At 32.3% G+C, this 20,494-nt stretch overlaps 2 protein-coding genes across 8 annotated transcripts in view; one reads left to right on the top strand and one right to left on the bottom strand.

Moving 5' to 3' along the window:
- Nucleotides 1-20,494, bottom strand: part of LOC114336460 (diacylglycerol kinase theta) — a 338,858-nt gene that overhangs the window by 49,705 nt on the left and 268,659 nt on the right. For all 6 annotated transcript variants that reach the window (XM_050642805.1, XM_050642807.1, XM_050642806.1 and 3 more), the window contains one exon: nucleotides 269-376. In XM_050642805.1, the coding sequence (XP_050498762.1) occupies nucleotides 269-376 (108 nt within the window). The remainder of the gene's footprint in view (nucleotides 1-268; nucleotides 377-20,494) is intronic.
- Nucleotides 1-20,494, top strand: part of LOC126879629 (uncharacterized) — a 442,662-nt gene that overhangs the window by 254,867 nt on the left and 167,301 nt on the right. The gene's annotated exons all lie outside the window — the stretch shown is intronic.

The following is a 20,494-nucleotide window of genomic DNA, read 5'->3' as shown; positions in this document are numbered from 1 at the left end:
TTTATATACTATTTATTTCATTCTTTATTATTATTTAGAGCTTTAGTTATTACATCTCATATGCCGTTCAGGCTTTAAGGATCGGTGATGTTTAATTTGGTCAATATAAAAATACTTAAAAGCGAATGAAAGCAACAAGATATACTTTCTACTAATATCAAGATAAAACAAAAACATTCAAAAAGGCAACATAACGGAAGATGGAAAATATATGATTTCTTTATTTACTTAAAAATACTACATATTTATGGTATAAAAAAATTATTACCTTTAGAGCAGATTTTAGTACAACCACATCACATGGGCTCTGTACCCATGGTTCTCCGTCGACCTGAACGGGAATGTCCGAATTTAAATGAATTTTAATATGTCCTCCCTGAAAATGTAAAAATTGGTTAGTTTTTTTTGTAGAATATACACTAATCACAAAAAGTATCGCATAAATTTTAAAACAAAAATGTTTAAAAATAATTTTTAATTTTTAGCATAATGTTATAATACTCGTCTATTGTCTTCTTTAGGTGTCTAAAAACCCATAACATTTCAAGATGAAGCGTGTTTTTGCAAAAAAAAAAAACAGTAAACAAGACGCTGTTAAAAGAGAATATTTATTTTGGACATTTGTGTTCGAAAATTTGATCTGTGCACTATGTCTGCTAAGTTTTCCATGAGGAGGTGCGTTTTTACAAAAAAATGAGTAATATAAGGTCAGAACAAGCAGCCCAAATTGTAACTTTAATTGGAGATGTACAATCGCAGCAATATCTTGGTGATGTTATGGGAATGAACCAATCCAGCGTTTTAAGTGCTTTAAAAAGGCATAGAGGAAGTGGAGGAAATACAATAAGACCAATTCCAGGACTTCCTAGGCGCACGAATCCCGCAGATAAACGTTCTTTACATCTGCAGATTTTGCGTACACATCATGTTACAGCTATACAACTGCGAAATGATCTTTCCACAGCCAGTGTCCCGTAATGTTCGGTTCGTAAAGTACCAATTCGGTTAGAACCAGATTAAGGGAATTTTTAATCCGAGCCAGAATGCCTGCTACTGCTCCACTTTTAACGAGTGCACACTGTATAGCACGTCTAAGTTTTGCACCAGAACATATCGATTGGGATATTAACGACTGGACTAATATTCTTTTTAATGATGAGTCTGGCTTTGCACTTTGTGAATCCGACAGCCACTTTGCAATTGTCGGATCCACAAAGTGCGAATCTTGACTCATCAAGAAAAAAAATATTAGCCCAGTCGTTAATATCCCAATCAATATGCTCTGGTGCAAAACTTAAACGTGTTATACTGTGTGCCCTCGTTAACAGTGGAGCAGTAGTAGGCAGTCTGAGTCTGATTCCAAATTCCCTTAATATGTTCCCAGCAAACAGACTTGAGCCCAGTTACGTGATGATTACGTTAAATTTACGGCAAATTTCAACGAATACGTAACTCGGTGATATATGACGGGAAAAAAACGTATTTCAGTGCCAAATCATTCACTTATATATTAGTGCTTCTTTTATACATGTTTGACATTACAATAATATAAAATCATCATGACGAATATAGTACATGCTTTGCATAGTAGGTGTGAATGTCGGTTACATCGCAAAGGTACGTTTATTTCACGTAATAATCACGAAACAGAAATGACTTCCTTTGGTTAAATTTTGAGAAATATTTTGGAAAACAAAATTTTACAACGGTGTTGGTTAAATACATATCGCTTGAATTTTACTCACTGTATTTTATGGACGTCGAAAAATTAGATGTATTTCACGTAAAAATAATGTAAATAATATCAATATTTAAACAAAAAGTTTATGATTTTGCTTTTAAAATCATTTAGCATAACTATTCCAATGCAACCTTGATTTGAAGCTGTTTTTGCTATTTTTTTCTTTAAAAATATCACAGGAGCTAAAATAATGTTGAGTCTAATTTTAAAATCGCGCGCGGTGATGACGTACTACCAAGCCTTTCTCCTCCTTTAAATACCATCACGTGACTAACAGAGTTGGTTCGAAAATTAAATTAATCAATTTATCGAATAATGCGTTTCGATAGGATTATTTTTTTTTATATTATTCTGGTATTTAAATAGATTTTTAGTAAGACCAATTAGTTAATAGTAGAAGAAATTTAAAAACAAAAAGAAAATATGTATACTAATTTAAAGTAAGTAGAATAGTTTAACTGTAATTTAAACATAATCGATTTTTATAATCGATGATCATAACCTCTGATATCAGCTTCTCACATTTCCATCACATATCACATTTCTCACAACTACAACTACAACAAAAAGTGAAACGTGAAGAGCTTTCTTTCCCTCGTTTTATTTTAGGCGGGTTTATTTATAATAATGTCTTTCGAATTAACGTTTACCTCACTGCTCGAGGGTTGAAGTGCAATTAGAAAAAACAAGAAGTGTCCTCCTCGAAATAAAAAGTGACCTGTGTTGTGTTTGCATATTTTTTAACGTGTCTTTAGGTCGGTACCATTTTTGGTGTATTATCTTGTATAATAATTATACAAGACAAATGTTTTAAAGTCTCTAAATTCTACTAAATAAATACATACATTGTTAATCAAATCAAATAATTTATTCAACCACTTAGTTATTATACAATATACATATAACAGACCTAATTAATATACTTATACTGACTGATTCATCCGGAGGCAGACCTAGACACAAGGCATCTGTTTGTCGGATACCTCCCACTGATGTCAGTCAACATAATATACAATGTACATATAATTTATTAAATGCACTGTCTATAATATGTATAAATTAAAGTAAAATATAAATCAAAACATTCAATAACAATAGCAAATCGATACATTTCTTTTTAGATTTTAACTGTTTATGTGATTTAGTTTTTTTTTATTAGATGATTATTAGATGATTAGATGAAAGAGTAAAAAAGGAGAAAATACGAATTGGTTGTGCAAATCAAATTCAAACATTTTCAAATATTTTAAACATTTCCGGGTTACTGATAATTAAACTCTTTACTTCCTTACTAAATTTATGTCTTATATTAATTTCTTTTAAATGCGTTGGTAACATATTAAATAGTTTAGGACCATAATAGGAAAATGATCTCTGCGTCACAGTTTTTTTAAATAAATTAGTATTTAGATGTAGATTAGTAGCTGCTCTAGTAATTGAAGTTTTTTTATTGTTTTTTACTTTTGAAAATTGGGTCCTTAGGAGACATTGGTGTATATAAATTTGACGTATTTTGAATAATTTTGTTTCTTGGTAGAGTAGAGATGTTGAGTGTAATCTAGGTTTTTTAAATATTATTCCAAGTAAAATATTTTGTGTAGTTTGCAAATTTTTTAAATTAGTAGAGAATGCACCACCCCAAATAGTTATACAATATCTTAGAACTGATTCAACTAATGAATTATACATCATAATAAGATTGGACTTAGATAGGATGAACCTTACTTTATAAAATTTATGTATTAAAGCTCTTATACGTTTAGAGACATAGGTAATATGGTGTGACCACCTTGTGTGATGATCAATCATAACACCCAAATATTTTATTACAGGGGTTTGTTCTAGTATGGGGCAATCACATATATTATCTTTACATCTGGGATTATGCAGTCTAATCTTTAAAGATGGTTGGTCCGTAACTGTTGGGGAAAATGTTACATATTTTGTTTTCTCGACATTTAAAGTTAAAAGATTATGATTTAGCCAAATTCTAATATTTTTAAGACTAACCTCTGTCGCAAAATGCACTTCTTCCCAAGTATTTCCTGTAATTATGAGTGCAGTATCATCTGCGTAACATACCAACTGTCCCTCAAAATTCTGGATTGTTGCAATACTATTTATGTATACGAGAAATAAAATAGGTCCTAACACCGTTCCTTGTGGTATCCCCATCTGAACATTAATATTAGTGCTTATTTTGTCACCGATTTTAGTTTGCTGCGTTCTGTTTGTTAAATAATTTTTAAAAAGATCTAATGCAATACCCCGAATACCATAATTATTCAATTTACCTAACAGTTTGGCATGAGATACCGTGTCAAAGGCTTTAGCCAAATCCAGAAAGACTGCTAGGCATTTTTTAGAATTATCGAGAGCTTTAATTATTGTTTCAACTAGATTCAATGCGGCATCTTCTGTACAGAATTTTTTTCTGAAACCGTATTGAATTTTAGAAAGAACATTATGCTGATCCAGAAAGCTAACCAATCTATTTGTTAATACTTTTTCAAATAATTTAGCAAAGTTATTTATTACAGATATCGGTCGATAATTAGTTAGTTTATTTCTAGAACCGCTTTTGAAAATGGGAGAAACTATAGATTGCTTCCATTGCGTAGGTATTTGTCCTGTTGAGAGACTGAGATTTATTATATGGGTTAATGGGCCCAATATATTAAGATGAATATATTTTATTAATTTGCTACTAATCTTATCGGGACCAGGTGAACAATTATTCTTTAAATTAGATATCAAAATAGTTATTTCGGCCTGCGTTACCGGTTTTAAGAAAATAGACGATTCTATATAAACATCTCTCAACAAATTATCAGGTAAATTTGAATTTTCTATTTTATTTGCCATTTTCATTCCTAAGTTTATAAAAAAATTATTAAACACATTTGCCTTATCTGTATTATTTTTAACGCAGTCCCCATTTTCATTAACAATATCAATATTAGAAATATCTAGTGTATTTTTACTTCCTGCAACCTCAATAATATTCCATAATTTTTTAGTATTCCCATGAGTACCGTATAATTTTTGTTTATAGTAATCATTTTTCTGTTTTTTTATTAACACATTAAGTTTATTTCTATATTCCTTATACTGTGCTTCTAGAATGGGTGTAGGCGTTTTATTTAGTTGTTTTTTGAGGATATGACGTTTATGAATGGATGTTATTATTGCCGTAGATATCCATGGTTGTAATTTTTTGTATTTGTTATTTTTGTTGACAACAATTTTAGTGAAAGAGTTTGTAATTGTGTTTATTTTATTAATGAAATTGTTGTAAGAAATTTGAACATTATTATTATTAATTACTTCAGACCATGATCATTTTTTAAATAATTATTTATTTTTTTAAAGTCAATTTTTTTGTTGTAATTTTTTTCTTTATGTTCTGTATTTATACTGTCACAGCTTTTAAAGGATATCAAAACAAATGGCGAAAAATGATCTGTCATATCGGTTTGAAAAACTATCGAATCTATATCAATTTTACTTTCTATATTATTAGTTTTCCTAATAAATATATGATCTATTGTTGTCTTAGAATCAGAAGTAACTCTTGTAGGTTTATTTATACAAGAGATGAAACCATATGTATTTAATATGTTTAGATACCTAGTTGTATCGGGTGTATAGGATTTTAACAAGTCGATATTTATATCACCTACATAAACTTCAAGATGTTGCATATCCAACTGCTGCAGATATTGTTCCAGATCGTTTAAGAATATTTGAGTATTTGTTGCAGGTGGTCGATAATAGGCAGTTATCCCAACTGAATAATAAGTATTTAAATGTTTCGTTAAAAATTTCACGCGGAGAAATTTACTATCATTTATCTCTATAGTACTAATTGTTGATGATATACTATCTTTTATATAAATCACCGTACCATCGCATTTATTTATACACGATTCATTATAATATATTCCGTAATTCGGAATATGAAAATCATTTATATTTACCTCCCTAGTTTCGGATAAAATAATTATGTCCAAAAGATCCTTACCTGATTCTAAATATATGAGCAGTTCATCAAAATGCTTTTGTAAACTTCGAATATTAAAGTGAATCACACCAATTCCATTCTCCCATTTTACCCTCTCCAGTTCAAGTAAGTAATCTTGAAAATTATTATATTCTTTTGTATCGATTTCCTGACTATTATCTAAAATTTCTAGATATTCAAGCATTTAGTCATAAATTGTACCTGATATCCCAAAATTTAATCAATCGTTTATTAAAGCGAAATAGAAAAATGGTATCGAAAACAAAAATTTAAAGCCTTAAAACCTAGAGAGCATTAGCAATAATACAATTGATAAAACACATATTATTTACAAATTATAATGAGTTCTGTATTCATCAAAGTCTTTAGAATTTTTTATTATTTTTACGTTACCGTTTCGACAGACGTAGATTTTACCATTGTCAGTCCACACATTTTTTAAACCCACAAGACTGGTTAGCTGATTTACCAATTCCAATTTTAAGTTAGTGAGATCTTCCTTAATAACTACCCCAGTACCCTTTAGTAGCTTCTTCTTAGCGTAGACTGTTTGCTTATTCTCGATTGTATTTAATTTAAGATACACAGCCCTAGCTTTATCCTTGTTTTGTTTACCAATTCGATAACATAAGTTAATATCTTCATATTTTAAATTTAAACCCATTTTAGAATTTAGTAGGTTAATTATTTCGTTTCTGGTGTCTTCTTTCTCCTTTTCCTTTAGATTAAAAATTCGTAGACACATGCGCCGGTTCCCTTGATCTAGTCGATCAAATTTCTCGTTCAATTCTTCTATTTTGCGCTCCAAGTTTGTTTTAGTGGAGTTAATATCCACTTTAAGTGACGCCACTGTTTCTTCTAAATTACCTAGACGGGTTTCAATGGTATTTATAATGGCTACGGCGACATTATCAGTAAGACTTTTTATAATATCTTTATTTTGGAGACTTTTTATAATGGCTTGACTTACAGCATTTTCAATAGCTTCTTTTACTTCTCTTGTAATAACCATAGTGTTCCAATTTTTTTTTTCAACTCACAGCACCAAAACTATTTTATATTCACACTACTGAAAAATTAGGAAATTTTTCGCTGAATTTCCTTATTAAAATGTTACTTTTTCGGGAGCTCAGATTACAACCGACTACTCACTACAATCCATAGGCGGCGAATACTTAATACTTTATATGCTTGTTTTATTTATATGATATGAGGATAATAATTACGTGATTCGTAAGTTAATTAAGGTCGAATTATTTACGTGAACCGAGGACGTATCTTTCACGTGAAAACTAATATATACGTTCCCTAAAAGATACCTTTAGGGTGGGGGATGGTTTGAAATATTTAATTTTTTTATTATTTCAAATAAAAGTGCATACTTTCAAGAATACTCTCTGAAAATTTTAAAATAATCGGAGTAAAGTTACCAGAGATACAGCGTGTTGAATGTTATGTTATTACAGCGACTCGCTTTGCCGCGACTTAGCGCCAGCACGCTTGAGCGTAGTGAGAAACGTTAAACAACTGTTCGTCTTCTCTTTTGTAGATTACGCCTTGATTCAAAAAACATATTCCAATGTGCATCACTTTACGATTTGGCAGACAAATAAGAAGATGAAGATGCAGTTGTCAAAACTTTAAACGCATTTTTCTCAAAACTGCTTTTTCAAATGCGGTGGACATTGTAACTGAAAAACTACTCGGCCGATCTACTATTTTGCACAGATTTTTTTTGGACATTTCATGAGGTAACAACTTCGAGATATTTTTCTTTTTTTGCTTATTTTTTGTTCAACAATAATAAATCTGTTGATTTTCACAAAATTTTTACCAAAAATTTCATTTTTTGATTTCTAGAAGATACCAAAAATTCAAAAATCATTAAAAATAAAAAAAAACTCGACGTTGTGACCTCGTATAACTCATAAGCTAATTACATCTCTTTGAATTTTTTGTTTCGTATGATCGAGTGACGAGTTCTGATGTCCACGAAACATTTTATTGCTATTTAAGGTAGATAACACGTCTATTGAAGACGAGTTATTCACGTAATTTAAAGACCTATTTTCAATGTGACATTCCAACCAAATTTTCACGTAAAATTCACGTAAGCAATTTACGTATATTGGTGAAAAATGTACCCAAAATTCACATCATTAACACGTCGGTCTGTTTGTTGGGTTGCTAACCGAATTGGTACTTATGCTGGTACGAACTTTACGGGCTGTGAGAAGATCATTTAGTAGTTGTCTAGCTGTAACATGATGTGTACGCAAAGTCTGCAGATGCAAATAACGTTCATCTGCGGGTTTCGCTCACCTGGGACGTCCTGGAACTGGTCTTCTTGTGTATCCTCCACTTTCTCTATACCTTCTTAAAGCTCCTGAAACGCTAGATTGGTAGATTTCCATAACATCAGCAAGATATTGCTGCGATCGTCCATCTACAATTAAACCTACAATTTGGGCTGCTTGTTCTAACGTTATATTATTCATATTTTGTAAGAACGCACCTCTTCATTGAGAACTCAAGCAGACATAGTGCACAGATCAAATTCTCGAACAAAAATGTCAAAAATAGATATTCTCTTTTAACAGCGTTTTGTTTACTGCTTTTTTTTCCGGCAACTTGAAATGTTATGGGCTTGTAGACACCTAAAGGAGACGATAGACGAGTATTATAACATTCTGCTAAAAATTAAAAATCATTTTTAAATTTTTTTTCTGTTTCAAAAATTATGCGATACTTTTTGTGATTAGTGTATGTTACGATTATTTTATATTTCCACAATAGAAATTTATTTAAAAAAATTGCGTTGTCAATGGTAATCCGTAAAGAAAAAACAATTAGACTCTGCACTAATTGAAAATAACAATTCGAAGTTTTATTCCAGAGAAATAAAACCTCTATTAGGTCTAAGTTTCTGGTTACGCCTATTCGTGGTTTCTATTACTTGCAAGCCAAACGAACGATGAATGAAAGAAGACACGGGGAAGTCTAAAAGTTGCACCTCACTACCTGTCTATTCATCATGGCAAATTCCAACGAAAACTTGGTTCCAATACTCAGTTAGGTGTAAAACTAAAATAAAATAATTCACTGCAAAACGAAATTAAGAGACGCCTTATTAGGCGTACGGCAGCAACCCCTAAAATTACGTTATACCGACCACGAAAATCAACTTTAAGGTGAATGACCAATTTTGGTCATTCTTTATGTTTTCGGGGTTGATGAATCCGAATATGAAGTTTATTTTTATCTAGAATTGGTGGAACATATTCAAAAATCAAATTTTATGCAGAAATGCAAAAAATCAATTTTGATGATTATTAACTTTACCTCACTGTATTTTTGGTCACTGTAAATGTTTCATTTTGAAAATTTTACGGTGTCATCTTTGAAGTATTTAGATAACAACTAGATTTGTACAAAATGTTTAAACAAATTAGAAGAGGAGTTTTTAATTTTTAAACATTTTCTCGTTAGATTTCGTTAGTTTGATGTTTACTTAAAAAAGTTAAGTGACAAACTTTTTAGATTATAATTTTAACCAACACGGCGATAAAACATAATTCATGAAGTTTTCTGAAAACTTTTAAGTCAAAATAAGCAATAGGAAAAAAGTTATGTGACTTTATAGACGAGCGACACACCCCAAAAGACCCTTATTTCTCGAGAGATACTGACCACGGCGTGGTGAATGGATAATTTTGATCATACCTCATGTTTTTGATGGCGCTGAAAACGAAAATTAGGTTTATTTTGAATTTTACTTTGGCAAACATTGTCAAAATCGCAATTTTACCCTAAAAATAAAAAATGAAATCACCTTTTTTGCGTTTAACTCACTACAACTCTGTTCCATTTTAATATTTTTTTCTGAAATTTTTATAGTATATTTTTCTTAACTTTCTGAAGACAATGGGACCTTTTCAATCTTTCTGTCTTATTATAATAAAAGTTATGAATTGTTTAAAATAAAAGGTGCAGATTCCTGAATTGCAAAGTTTAATCGCAAAAGTTGAGTCACGAAATTTGAAATTTAGCTTTTTAGTCAAGTTTATGTTAAAATATAGAGTACAAAAAATAAAATGTTTTATAGAAAAAAAATGGTGCAACTTTTAATTAAAAAAAAACGTGATTTAATTTTTTTTTATTTTTAGGGTAAAATTGCGATTTTGACAATGTTCCCCATCTAAAATTCAAAATAAACCACATTTTCGTTTTCAGCACCATCAAAAACATAAAGTATGATCAAAATTAGCCATTCACCACACCGTGGTCAGTACCTCGAGAAATAAGCGTTTTTTGGGGGAGTGCCACTCGTATATAAAGTCACATAACTTTTTCCTATTCCATATTTTGACTTGAAATTTTCCAGAAAACTTCTTCATGACTTATGTTTTAATACTGTGTTAATTAAAATTATAAACTCAAAAGTTTGTCACCTAACTTTTTTAAGTAAACATGAAAGTATCGAAATCTGGCGACAAATTGTTTAAAAATTAACAACTTCTCGTTGTTATCTAAGTACTTCAAAGACGAGACAGTAAAATTTTCAAAAGGAAATATTTACAGCGACCAAAGATACAGCGAGGTAAATATGAAAAATCATCAAAATTGAATTTTCGTATTTTTGCATAACATTTGATTTTTGAACATGTTCCATTAATTCTAGATAAAAATAAATTTCATATTCGGATTCAGCGACCTCAAAAACATAAAGAATGACCAAAATTTGCCATGGTCGCTTTTTAGATTTCTAAACCTCAAATTATGGGTGTGCGCTCGCCTATATATTTTAATTTGTTCAGAGAGGGCCATAAACACCCTTACCTACGTTTCACTCATTATAGCTCGTCGGACGGGCATACAGAGTATTCCAGACTAATTTATGCACTTTACATCTCTTAAACGAATAGACATCTTCCATTTCTGATCCAACTGATCTATTCCATTTCTAATACACTTTATTATGGCGTAGAAAAAATCAACCCCTAAATGTTCATCCCTTAGTTACAACCCCTGACTTTAATATTTTTAAAAGCACCCTGTACATTTTTTTTTAATTTTGGATGTTGTCTTCCACCGTGTATTCAACAACTTGTTTAAAATTAAAATTTGTTCGTAAGTAATCAAGAAAATACCAGTTTGCTTTTAATTTTTGTTAAATTAATCAAGATAGCCGTAAATCTTAAAGGAACAATAAAATAAATAAATATAATAAAAATTACATGAAAAAAATGAATAAAAATAACAATATTAACTAATTATGTAATATTATTTACATTAGATGTTCGAATTGTAGTAGTACACCTGCTGCAACATACATTTTGAATCGTCCCAGAAGATTTCTGGTATGTATGTAAATCATGCTCAATTTGTCATTTTTCGGTTTTCACGTTTTCGCAAAAATGTTTCGATTGAAGGAAAAACTTCAGTTAGAAAAATGTTTCTATTATATTAGGATACATACTTGCTTCTACGAACTAGGTTTTGTTAAACTTTTGGTATTTAATTTTTTTAAAACACTATCTATTATTTTTCAAAATTTGGGCTTCGTAGGGGCATTATTATCTTCTAAAAGAGTGAGCAAAATTTCACAGAAAATCTCTTATAATGTGGTCACAATATTTGAAAGACTTTTGCGGTTATTTTTATCTTGGATATTCGAAATGTGTATTGCAGCAGCTAAACTACAATTTAAAACATTTAATGTAAATAATATTGTTTTCACCAATGAAAAAATGTGAAAACGTTGAATTTAATACCGTAAACTCAACTCCTCCGTCATTATACCAGCTAGAATGACAAATGAGGGCAAACCGTTAAAAACTGTTTTAAATCCACCGGAACAGTACAAGTGATATAATTATATTATATTATAAGGACGCGCCTTCGCAAGACGAGAACAAATATATACTTCTGATTTCCTGACTGTCCGTCTGTCCGCCCGTCCGCGAATACAACTCCTCCATTTTAATACAGATATAATGACAAATGGGTTGTCGAATAAAAGCTCGGAGGATGGTATTAAAAATCCCGGTTCCGGTTTTAGAGTACCAACCGGAAGTAGTGTTTTAAAGTCACCGAAATAGTATAAGCGATATACTATTCGACGTGCCTTAGCAAGATGAGAACAAATGCATAATTGTGCTTTTTATATAATTTCCGGTTAAAAAGTTCTAACCGGAAGCGCCACATTATAGTCGCAGAAATAGTACATGTAACACATTAGTCGAAGCGTATTGAAAAGTCGAGTTTGAATCTTTAGTTCCGGATTCAAGTCATTTCCGTCTAAACAGTTATGACCCAAAGTTTAGTAAAAATGACTCAAAATTAGTAAAATCGGATATTAATCGACGCAAAGTTACACGAAGAGTTCAAATATCGACTTTCATTTCTACTTTCGATTATTTTGGGTGAAAACTTAGGACTTACGAAGTCCAATTACTTGTTAATTGGTATTTTAATTTTTCTTTTCATGAGATTTTTATTACATTTTTTATTTTTATTGTTCCTTTAAGCTTTAAGGCTTTCGTTGATTAATTTAACCAAATAATAAAATAAACTGATATTTCCTTGATTACTTACGAACCCATTTTATTTTTGAAAAATCTATTGAGAATAAACGATGGAAGACCACATCCAAAAAAAAAAATACAATAAAAAATACACAGGGTGCTATTAAAAAATTTAAAGTTAGGGGTTGTAACTATATAAGGGATAAATACTTAGGAAATTATTTTTTCTACGTCATAATAAAGTGTAATAGAAATGGAATAGATCAGTTTTTGTCCCATTTGAAAATCTTTATTCGTTTAAGAGATATAGCGTGGATAAATATCGTCTGGGACACCCTGTATATGGCTACCTCTTAGCCATAGCAGATGACTTTATCGTTACGAATAAAGAGTATATTATTTACATGGAAAATATTGGAGAATCAAAAAATTGCACTAAGAATAGCAATTCCGCCAGAGGCGTAGAAGGAATGTGGGAAGGGTCAACCATTCACTTCTCCCCTGTCGGACGCCACTGGTGAAAGCAAGAAACGTTTATTTAACATAATTTAGTAAGATGTGTAGTACCCACACTTCCTGCCGAGTATGACAAGGATATTATGCCAAAATAGTTTTAAAGTATTGGGTACAAATAATTTTTAAACTTTTAAACACCCTGTAACTCAGTAAGGAACCACATGTTATTTAAGTGAGTTAAGGTAAACCCTAATATTTTGAGCCCAGGTATCTACAGTTACAATATTTCCAATTACTAATGAAACACCCTGTATATATAGAATCTGTTTAAATACCAACACTAAGCAGTAAAATTAACGCACCACCTTAAAAATGGGACATTTTTGATGTCTCTAATTTTCTAAACCTCCTGCCCGATTTGAGTGATTTTTTAAAAATGTTATAGTCTTAATCTTTAAGAATATCGATATAGTAATATTGTTGCTAGCTAGGTAAATGAAATGTCATTGTGTACCGGGTGTAACAAGTATACTGTATTATTCCTCAAAGTTTGGTAGGTATTATACCTACCAAACAAAAGTTAGGTAGGTACGTTAACAACTAGCCATTTTTTCATCAATAATTCCTTATTTTCGGCTTAATTTAAGGGGATCGGTACATTGTTTCGGCTCCAATGCTATTTAAATGGGATTCATTTTTTCGAATCCTGAGAAAACTAGTTTTTCATTCTGCGTTCAAATTTAAAACTATTTATTAGTTTTTTCAGGATTCGAAAAAAATGGACACCATGTCCGTGGTGATATTTTCCAAATCGAACATTCGCTATCTTTGTCATACAACGCACTGAGTCGAATAGAATATGGTGACAAGACAGTGACAATTTTAAATATTTGACATGACATCGGGAATATTTTGAGTGGTTGATTAAATAATATTAATAGTGTATTTGATAAATAATTGATTTAATATGTGAACTTAATAAATAGTTATTTATTGTTTATTATTTATGGAAGATCCAAGCAGAGAATACACTAGGATATATTTTGTTGTTAAAGATGTTCAACATTGTAAGCGTTCCACAGCAACAATATGTATATTATTAAAAAATCGCTTTATAACTTTTCTTCTTTTCTCGATTGAGTATTAGTTTGTGTTGTACAGTATATATTACAATCACTGAATACATAGTTAGTGAAAAAATTATCATGTTAATTATATATACAACAGCGCTACAGGCCTTAGAGGCTCTTGGCTTCGATAGTCTTGACTATATTCTTCCACTTTTTCCGGTCCTTCACTTGTTCTCTCCAGTCTCTTGTACCCATTTCTTCTATGTCAGTCCGGACGGCATCCAACCACTTCCTTCGTGGTCTCCCTCTTCTTTTCTTCCCTTGTTCTCCTGCTAACAAAACTCTTAGGACGTTTCTTTCTTGTGGCATTCGTGAAACATGTCCCAACCATCTAACTCTCTGCGCCCTGATTTTATGTTTTTTTTTGGGTCTCTTATATATCTGCATTAGCTCCTGGTTTGTTCTTCTGCGCCATTCCCCGTTAGCTTCCTTGATGCCACCAAAAACTTTTCTCAAGATTTTCCTCTCCCAAATTTCTAGTTTTTTTTCTTGTTTCTGATTCATGGTCCAAGTTTCACATGCATACATCACCGTTGGTCTCACTATTGTCTCATAAGTTCGAATCTTGGCTGCCCTGAACACGTTTTTGGCCTTCAACAGTGCGTTTAATGATCCTACTGCTTTGCCAGCTTTCAACAACCGTTTATCGATCTCTCTCTCTTCGTCTCCTCTATTTGTAACGGTTACTCCAAGGTCCACAGCAGGTGGCTGCTGTGGACGCCACTGGTGATAGTAAACACGTGATAAATACGCTCCGTAAGAAAATTTCGAAACAACGAAAACTTACGAGCAGAAAATTGCGAAATTGTGACCATTGGAAAACTGGAACAATAAGCAGTGAATGTGAGTGAAATCAGAAGCTAAAACAAGAAGTAGTAAGTCAAAATCATTGATATTAAAAATAGATATAACCTTGAAAGTACGCCGGAATAGATATTCTGACCATGCCCCGCTAACTCTAATAAAAAACATGTAATCGTATTTATTTTCCTTCCGTTTAGTCAGAGGCGCTGATGTCGGCATTGTGATTGGTCGAACATGACTTTTGACAAATCGTGCGCTATCTGTGAATCTGTAATCTGTGTTCGTGTTCGTTCGTTCGTTGTCGTTCACTTATTTTATATGGTCGGTCATGATGTGATGTGTTTGGTTTGTGTTTGTGTTACCATAAAAAGCTGATATTCAGTCGTGTTTTTTGATATTTTTGTTATTTCATAATCGAGTACCTTTTTAAAGGTAAGTTTTTCTGATTGTAGGTACTGTTTATCCAACAGTTTTAAAATACACATTTTATTTCGCGTTTTGTTGTTGGGTCTAATGGCCGATCAGCTGTTGTGTGCAGCCGATAAATTCAACAAGTAAACATATATTTAATCGAAATTAAATACTAATATTTCTATGTAAAATGTCACATTATTGTATAAATAAATAATTAAGAAACAAAAGTTGTTTGTGTTTTACCTTTATTGGCCACTTTAATAAAATAATATTAAATATTGGAAGTACCGTATGGAGGCTATGGTGTACCTAGCGTGGAGGCTAGATAACGCTACCCTTCCTATCCAATCAACAGCAAGAACGTTTAAAATTTCACACCTATCATGTTGAAGCTACAGACCACTTGTGGAGGCCAGATTTGTAGTATCCTTCCAATTTCCCAGGTGCTGAAATACGTGACATATTTTTTGAAGGATAAGATCGCATTCTACCAAATCAGACAACACTTTTTTCTATGATTCTGACATCCGCACGGTTGAAGTGTGTCAAATGTCTTACGCCTGACGTACACAGCACAAACAAACGTAACCACAGAACATATTACATATTTGCATCTATTACGCCGATAGAGTAGGCAATACATAATACATACAGCAAGAGTGAAATACGCCGATAGCATAGGCAACACACAATTCAGCAATAGTAAATTATTGAATAAAACATCGTGTACAATTAAATATGGGAGACGACAGCGAACAAAAACTGAATAAAATGATGAAAATGTTGGAAAACCTCATAACCGAAATTCGGGAAATAAAGCAGGAAAATTCTAAACAGATAACAGAACTAATTGATATGAACAGAGTTTTAACTGAAGAAATTTTCAGAATGAAAAAAGACATAGAACTGCTCGCAACAAAAGTAGAAAAGAACGAAAGAGACAAAAAGAGAAAAGACATTGTCATTACTGGTATAGAGACAGACAACGTCGGTAATAAATGTCTAAAGGAACAAGCCAAAAGTATCATGACAGATTTGCTAGAACTGCAAGTGGACCTGAAAGAAGTATATAGCATAGGGAAAAACAAATGCATCATAGAATTAGAATCATTCGGAGACAAACTGAGAGTAATGGAAGCCAAAACGAAACTGAAGAACCATCCACATAAGAGAACATATATTGACCACGACCTCACTAAAAAAGAACTAGAAACGCAATCTATAATAAAAAGGAGGGCATCAGAGGAAAGAGAGAAAGGAAAAAGAGTGAGAATTGGATATAAAAAATTATGGGTTGATAACATACAATTCGATTGGATTGAAAATGAAAATAGATTAGAAAAACACTCATCTACGGAAAAACAAAAATTTAGGTCAAAAAACTGATGACAATAGACGAAGAAATGGACCGACAAATGGCAACGAAAAAGGAAACGAATAAGGATATGATCTTAACAGACACAACAACGAGCAACACAAAAATGAAAATACTGAAAATAGCAACGTGGAACATCAGAAGTATCAACGATAAAGAACGAGAACTCATACAGGAATTTGAAAGTTACAAACTAGACATCCTAGCAGTAACAGAATTAAAAAAGAAAGGACAGGGAACCATAGAACAAGAAGGGGGACATTTACTGTTATACAGTGGAGTAAAACCAGAGCTACGAGCGGCCGCAGGGGTTGGTTGCATTATAGCAAAAGAACATATAAAGCACATGACAAGATGGGAATTTATATCTGAGAAAATATTAAAAATTGAAATGAATATAGATCAAACTAGTAACACAACAATAATAATTGTATATGGACCAGGTGAAGATGAAGTTGCAAGTAAAAAAGATGACTTCTGGGAGGAGCTGACAGATATAGTGGAAAACGTAAATGGCAGACTAATCATCATGGGAGATTTTAACAGTAGAGTAGGAAAAGGAAATGACACAATAGATGTAATTGGAATGCATGGAGAGGAGACCAGAAACAATAATGGAAATAGATTGATCAATTTTTGCATGGAGAACAACTTGATAGTAACGAATACGTTTTACATGCACAAAGATATACACAAATATACCAGAGAAGTTAGAAGCAGAAATGAAAGATCAATAATAGATGTACTAATCAACAGACAAAATCGAAAAGAAATAACTGACGTGAAAATTAATAGAGGCGCAGAAATCTACAGTGACCACTACTTATTAGTAGCTAAGTGGAAAATTGAGGATAATAACCATCAAGAAATAACAAAAATGACAAGCCAGAACAAGAATAGGAACGAATCAATCAGATCCTATAAGTTACAAGACAAAAAGATTGCTGAACAATATAAAAACACTACAGAAACACACATCGAAAACAGAAGACAAATATGGCGAAGTCTGAATCTAGAAGAACTCTGGCTAGAATTTAAGGATACCATTCTAAAGGCAGCAAAAGAAACATGTGGTACAATAGTAGTAAATAAAAATATAAAACAGACAAGGTGGTGGAACGAAGAAATTAAAGATCAAGTGAAAAGAAAGAAAAGTTTATGGAAACAATACCTCGGAGACAGAACAGATAATAATTGCACGCTATATAAAGAACAACGTACTAATGTCAAAGAACTAGTAACCCGAGCCAAACAGAGATCCTGGGAAGAATTTGGAACAAAATTAGAAGAAAATAGCCAAGGAAATCAGAAGTTACTCTACAGAGTTTTGAAGAACCTACGAAAGGACAAACAACCAAACATAAGACAGATCAAATCAAAAGATAATGTACTACTGACAGATGAAGACGAAATTATGAAAAGATGGAAGGAGCATTTCCAAGATCTACTAAATGGAACAACCACCAGTAATGAGTCACATGAACAAACGACCACCCCCAACGTAGAACACGACGACGAAGACGAAAATATCGATAAGAATGAAGTACTGGAAGCCATCTCGCATCTAAAAGTAGGAAAATCAGCAGGTCATGATAAGATCACACCAGAAATGCTGAAAAATCTAGGGGTGTCAGGGGTAGAGATGTTAACAGAAATTCTCAACAAAGCATGGCACTTGGGTACTGTACCAGAAGATTGGAAAACAGGAATTATATTGCCCATTTTTAAGAAAGGGGACACAAGAAATTGCGACAACTACAGAGGTATTACGTTGTTAAGTGTGGTGTCAAAATCGTACGAATATATTTTAAACAAAAAACTTAGTTCAATAGTTGAACACAACCTAGCAGAACCACAAAGTGGGTTCAGGAAAGGCCGGAGTACCCAAGACCACATCTTTACGATCAAACAAGTAACAGAAAAAACGAGAACTACTAAAACTGAAGTATATGCAGCATTTATAGATTTAGAAAAAGCATTCGATAAAGTTTCACAATACAAAGTATGGGAAAGTCTCGAACGAAGAAATATTGATCTCAAACTGAGGAAGGCTATACAAAGCTTATATAAACGTAACAAATGCTACATCAGGAAAGATAATACCCATTCTGAAACTTTTGAGATAAATGATGGACTGAAGCAGGGAGGAGTACTGAGCCCCACACTATGAAGCAAAGACACGCAAATTACACATTGGTTACCACAGACTAGAACCTATAGGAATTTCAGTATGTGCATTTGCAGACGACCTGATGTTACTAGCACACAGCGAAAATGACCTCAAAAGGAACCTAATAATGTGGAAAGAGGAGCTGGAAGAGAGAAATATGAAAATAAACATGGAGAAAACAAAGATAATGGTCATGGGGAATGAAGATAAACAAGTAAATATAGAGATAAATAACAAGAAACTAGAACAAGTAACAACATATAAATACTTGGGTGTGAAAATAGAGAATGGAGGAAGATCAGAAGAAGAAGTCAACGAAAGGATAACCATGGCGTCCAGAATGTACCACAGCTTAAACAGAACATTCATTGGAAAGAGAGAAGTAAGCAGCAGGACAAAGATGATGGTATATAAAACAATGTTCAGGCCAATCCTTACCTATGGTAGTGAGAGCTGGGTGCTAACACAATCATCGAAAAGCAGAATAAACTCCATGGATATGAAGTACCTAAGAAAAGTAAAAGGAATTACAAGACGTGATAGAATAAGAAACAGCAGTGTGCGAGAAGAACTACAAGTCGAACCAATAACACAAATATTAGATAGGAACAAGCTTAAATGGTTTGGACATTTGTGTAGAATGAACGATGATAGACAGGTAAAACGCATATGGGAGGCAAAAGTACAAAACAAGAGAGGAAGAGGGAGACCAAAGAAAACTTGGAACGATGAAGTGGTAGAAATTCTGAGGACGAAAAATACAACGTGGAATGAAGCGAAACGAAGGGCCAAGAATAAGCAAGATTGGAGACGATTTATATATGATGTAGATGTATGAAATGTATTTGTAAACACCTTACACCGTTAGGTAGAAAGGTTTAGATTATATATATATATATATATATATATATATATATATACTCCAAGGTACTCAAATTCAGTTACCTTCTCAAATTTATACTCTCTGTCATTCGTCGTTAGAGTGATCCATTTATTTTCTTCTGCATTTCCCCCTCTCATTTCCATATACTTGGTTTTTCTTGGTTTATATTCAGGCCATATTTTCTAGCTTCTTCTTCAAATTGTTTGAACATTTTTCGAAGTTCTATTCTTGAACGTGTCAGAAACACCAAGTCATCTGCAAAACCTATGCATTGTTGTCTTTTGTTGAGTATCGTACCGCTTGTTTGGATATTGGTTCCTCTAATTATCTTTTCCAGTACTAGGTTGAATAAATCTGTTGACAGGGGATCTCCCTGTTTTAATCCTCTATTGACGTTAAACTGATTTGAAAGATTACCTTCGATCATGACTTTATTGACTGTATTGGTTAGCGTCATTTTAACTAATCGTATCAGTTTCTCTGGTATTCCTAGTCATCTCATTGCTTCATATAGTCCGTTTCGTGAGATGGAGTCGTAAGCCTGTTTAAAATCAATAAAGAGCTTATGCAAGCCTAGATTTTGTTTTGTAATAATTTTAGTCTGGGCTGATTATCGGAGAATAGGCCATTTTTGGGAGAAGTTATTTACCAGCAATTTTATTGCTGGAATCGAATTATAAGATCCTATATGTTAATAATATAGGTATGCAAAGTCCACAGATGGTGTGCTACTTTTTTTTATAAACAAAATGGCGCCCGAAAATCGTGTTTTTTTCAATTATTGCTCTATAACTCCAAAGATTTTAACTTTACAACAAAAACACCCAAATAAAAATTCACCGTGATTAAATTCTGCATAGAGAAGTGTTTTTCCCGATTTGCTCCGACGAAAATTTTCCTCGGAAAATGCGGGTTTTCCCAACAAAATCTTTAATTTTCAAATAAAATTTTAGATAAGTAATTATTTACC

The sequence above is a fragment of the Diabrotica virgifera genome, chromosome 2 (assembly GCF_917563875.1).
Source record: "Diabrotica virgifera virgifera chromosome 2, PGI_DIABVI_V3a".
NCBI lineage: Eukaryota > Metazoa > Arthropoda > Insecta > Coleoptera > Chrysomelidae > Diabrotica > Diabrotica virgifera.
The sequence above is the reverse complement of the archived record's forward strand: the minus strand, read 5'-3'. Positions and strand labels throughout refer to the sequence as shown.